Raw genomic sequence first — 5,000 nt, 5'->3', positions numbered from 1 at the left:
CCATCTGTGTATCCATTTATTGGATTCGTCCATCCATATTTTCATCAAATCATCTTTACAACAGTCTTTCTATTTATCAATTCACTCATTTATCCATCATCCATTTACTCATCCAGTTATCAATTCGTCCATTTATCTGTTCCTGTGGTATTAAATTTATATTCTCATTTATCTGTTCCTTGCTCTTATTTTTCTTCTTCTATCTTTCCCTCTCTCTCTCTCTCTCTCTCTCTCTCTCTCTCTCTTTCTCTCTCTCTCTCTCTTCTCTTCTCTCCTTGCTCTCTCTCTCTCTCTCTCTCTCTCTCTCTCTCTCTCTCTCTCTCTCTCTCTCTCTCTCTCTCTCTCTAAGTCACTATGATTACTTCCAAATCTATTTATTCTTTGATATCTCTCTTTACATCATGTTCCTATGTGTGTGTCTGTGAGTGACCTTCGTAAACTCATGGCCTGATACTGTAGCCATCGTAAAGTTCTAGCCTGACGCTGACCAAAAAATGACGTCAAAATGCCAGTCTTTTGCCACAAAAGAAAACAAATTGTGAGTTGTATTCAATTTTTCAACCAATGAAATAACTTGTTTCCATGAGCTCTACTAACGACAACTCACTAGACGGTGCAAAAACCAAATATTGACGTCAAACTGCCAGTCCTTTAGGATTTCAGTGTCAGGCTATAACTTAACGATGGCTTCGCTGATAAGGACAAACAAATGACGTCAAAACACAAGTCTTTAGCCACAAAAGAAAACAAATTGTGAGCTATATTCAACAGTTCAACCAATGGAATCACTTGTTTCCTTGACCACTACTAAATACAACTCACTAGGTGGTGCACCAACCTAAAAATGACGTCAAAATATGGGTCTTTGTGGGCTTTAGTGACAGCTATATGTTAACGATGGCTTCGGTCTGTATGTGAAGCCATCGTTAACACATTATTATAGCCTGACACTAGAACCTCTAGGACTTACAGTTTGAAGTCATTTTTAAGGTTTGTGCAGCGTCTAGGGAGTTGTCGTTAGTAGAACACAAGGAATCACAAGTGATTTCATTAGTTGAACTATTACTTATAGTTACTAATGTTTTTGTTTTTAAGGGTTTTACGGCGCTTGCAAACACATTAAGGTCATATCAGCGCCAGTAAAAAGGAAGAAAGTGGGAAAGTAAAGAGTTCTAGAATTACATTTAGAGCACCAAAGAAAAGGGAAGACAAAAGGGGAATTGGTTCGAATAAAAAACAGATATAGATTCCAAGAGCACACTATCAAAGTCCTTAGTTTGAGATAACCTAAAAGTCTCATCCAGACACAAGCACAGGTCCCCACTAAGAGGAATACACTCAAATGTTTACAAATCATATAATATAATATGTAAACAAAACATAATACAGTGCATAACAGAGAGATGATTTACAAGGGAAAAAATATCATCTCCCAAAACTATACATTTGACTGTTTCCCTCTTAGCCAGGGTATCCGGCCAGGGCCAGGACAAAGCCAAGTAATCTCATTCCAAGACAAAGACAGAAAGCAAGTTGGAAAACAGATATAGGGGAATAGAAGACGCAGTAGGTGCCTCCCTGCCCCCTTTGGCTGCATTTCTGCCCCACTTCCAGTTACTTTAATCTTGGCTTTGAAGTTGTCATTTAACATTTCTTGGTCTGACCAGAACTTATCAAGACTGATTTTAAACGTAAATACGGAATTCGCAGTTACAATAAATAGATGTTGGTAAACTGTTCCTACAACTCCCGATTTGTTTTCTTTTGTGGCCAAAGACTTGTCTTTTGGCGTCATTTGTTGGTCCCGTACCAGGCCTTGAATTTACGAAAGCCACTTACAGACACCACAAAAGGCACATGATGTAAAGAGAGACAGTAAAGTACAAATAGATATGGACCAATCAAAGAAAGAGAGAGAGAGAGGGAGAGAGAGAGAGAGAGAGAGAGAGAGAGAGAGAGAGAGAGCGAGAGAGAGAGAGAGTATCAGGCTATAAGTTTACGAAGACTACTACGGTCTGTGTGTCCATCAATCAACCAACTCCTCATAAAATAACACATCGCACAGTTGCATTCATTTCACAACAACACCAAGATATATATACTTACGCAAGACGGTGACTTTGCAACTGCTCTCCAACTGACCGTTACTCCCTGTCATGACACATTTAAATTGACCTCCGTCCGATTCCCTGACCCCCTTGATGACCAGGGAGGTCTTCTGACCCTCGTGGCTGACCTTCATGTGAAATCCGGAAGCGACCTCTTTTTCGTCGTGGAACCATTTCACGCTGGAGTTCAGTAAGTCTGCGGAAGGATATCAATAAATAAACAAAAGTTAACGAGTTTTATCAATAGAATAGATTTGATGTAACTCGGGCCTTTGTTATTGTCTTTTTCTGCCATCCATCTTTATGAGTAATTCTCACTAAACTGTATTAACCAGACAAAAGCGTTTAAGGTTACACATAGTTTTGTGTGTTGATCCGTTATACTTCCGGATGGCAATATTGTGAGCTTCTTAGCCAAGTGCATACTATCTATTGATGCTGTGCGCTTGGCTAAGAAAACTAACAACATTGCCATCCGGAAGTATAGATACTATGCGCTTGACTAAGAAGCTCATAACATTGCCATCCTGAAGTATAACGGACCAACATACAAAACTGTGTGTATCCATGAACGTTTACTCATAAACGCGGATGGCAAAAAACAATAACAAAGACTGAGTGACGTCATCTTCGAACTATCTAGAACGGAGCAAGACACAAAACTATGTGTAACCATGAACTTTTATAGTCTGGTTGATACAGTTTAGTGAGAAATACTCATAAACGTGGATGGCAGAAAACAATAACAAAGACCCGAGTGACGTCAACTTCATACTATCTATTGTCTGGTTAATACAGTTTAGTAAGAATTACTCATAAACGCGGATGGCAGAAAACAATAACAACGTCATTAAGGTCGGTGCACTGCCCAATGAGGTGCCGCTCAAGGAAACAAATGGTCCCATGAGGTAAACTATTGAATACAACTCATTACGTGTTTTCTATTGGTGGGCGTGGCCTTGAATAGGCTCAACCGTCGTGACGTCACTTCCCTCGTAATGACGCAAAGTAGCTTCGTAACTGGTTCTAAACTATCGGAACAATGGCGGACGCCCTTATGAAATAACTACTTCTCCGACGAGCATAAAAGTGTATCCAGAGGAGGAAAACATTATAAATCTTATCATGTTTTGACTTTTATATATATTCTGATCACATGACGTGTGAAAAAAGTTCTAGCCAGCATGAAGTATAAAAAGTACCGATCATCTTTGTAGAACAAAACTGCTCGTTGCTGGGCGGAAGTGACATCATACTATTGAATTCAATTTCTTGGGTTAAAGTCAAGTTCATCATCATCAATTGCCAGGCCTGTTGCAGACATCGGCGATCATGTCCCTCCAACCAAAGTCAGGTTACGAGCTTATGGAGGCTACGATGAAATAACCACCAGAAATTATGGCTAGTACATGTCGTATGTGTCACGTGTCTGATGCCTGTACAAGAAAGAGTCCTAAAGCAATTCTGTATGACAGCCATGACATCAGTAAGACTTTTGTCTCCGTTGTCTGTCACTGACACACTGACAAGTAAAGTAACTACCTACAGTCACATCTTGTTAATATGTGAACTTCCATTCTCATTCCTACAGTCCTGGTACACTACTACAGCCACATCTTGTTACTCCGTGGACTTCTGTTCTCATTCCTACAGTCCTGGTACACTACTACAGCCACATCTTGTTACTCCGTGGACTTCTGTTCTCATTCCTACAGTCCTGGTACACTACTAAAGCCACATCTTGTTACTCCGTGGACTTCTGTTCTCATTCTTACCGTCACATCTTGTTAGACCGTGCACTTCCGTTCTCATTCCTACAGTCTTAGTAAGCTCCTACAGTCACATCTTGTTAGTCCGTGCACATCGTTTTAATTCCTAATCCTATGTAAATGTTCCTGCTCGAAGCTCGAAGAACTAAATAACAATGTGAAATTGAATATGTAGGCTTCAATTTAATATACGAAAACGTATAAAATGGACGTTTCTGGTTTTCCCCTTTATCAACAAAACAGGATGGATGAAACACTACAGACGAATGAGACAATGTGAATGTGGTAGTCATTGTCTCATTCGTCAGTAGTGTTTCATCCATCCTGTTATGTAGATAAAGGGGAAACCAGAAACGTCCATTTTATACGTTCTCGTATATTAAATTGAAGCTTACATATTCAATTCCACATTGTTATTTATTCCTACAATCCTAGTACATTGCTACAGTCACATCTTGTTAGTCCGTGCGCTTCCGTGCATCAATCTAGTATTGTGCCAGAGTGTATCGAAAGAACGAAACTGACGTCACTCAGCTCTTTGTTATTGCTTTTAGTCAGCCATTTTCAAGAGTTTTTCTCACTAAACGCATCAATCAAACTAATAACGTTCGAGGTTACGCATGTGTAGGTACGTTAAATCCGGATGAGGATGTTGTGAGTTTATTTACTTTATGCATAGCATCGATAAGAGGCCAATAAATAAATCAACTACTTAAATACAGAAATAATATATATATATATATATATATATATATATATATATATATATATATATTATATATATATATATATATATATATATATATATATATAAAATTAATTAAATAAAAAATTAATTAAATATGATGACGATGATGATGATGATGATGATGATGATGATGATGATGATGATGATGATGATGAGGATGATGATAATGATAATGATGATGATGATGATGATGATGATGATGATGATGATGATGATGATGATGATGATGATGATGATGATGATGATGATGATGGCGACGACGTCGACGATGATGATGATGATGCTAATGACGACGACGACGACGACGACGACGATGATGATATTATCCATACCTTTGGAGACACACACCAACTCCAACATGGGGTCGTCCTGGTG

At 38.7% G+C, this 5,000-nt stretch overlaps 1 protein-coding gene across 9 annotated transcripts in view; it reads right to left on the bottom strand.

The window, feature by feature from the left end:
- LOC144958990 (uncharacterized) overlaps positions 1 to 5,000 on the bottom strand; it is a 196,130-nt gene that overhangs the window by 133,076 nt on the left and 58,054 nt on the right. For all 9 annotated transcript variants that reach the window (XM_078891299.1, XM_078891294.1, XM_078891297.1 and 6 more), the window contains 2 exons: positions 4,958 to 5,000; positions 2,107 to 2,304 (listed from right to left, as the gene is read on the bottom strand). The exon at positions 4,958 to 5,000 is cut by the window's right edge and continues 68 nt beyond it. In XM_078891299.1, coding sequence (XP_078747425.1) covers positions 2,107 to 2,304; positions 4,958 to 5,000 — 241 coding nt within the window. The remainder of the gene's footprint in view (positions 1 to 2,106; positions 2,305 to 4,957) is intronic.

This window comes from Berghia stephanieae, chromosome 13 (assembly GCF_034508935.2).
Source record: "Berghia stephanieae isolate SIO BIC M18660-M18661 chromosome 13, UCSD_Bste_1.3, whole genome shotgun sequence".
Taxonomy (NCBI): Eukaryota; Metazoa; Mollusca; class Gastropoda; order Nudibranchia; family Aeolidiidae; genus Berghia; species Berghia stephanieae.
The sequence above is the reverse complement of the archived record's forward strand: the minus strand, read 5'-3'. Positions and strand labels throughout refer to the sequence as shown.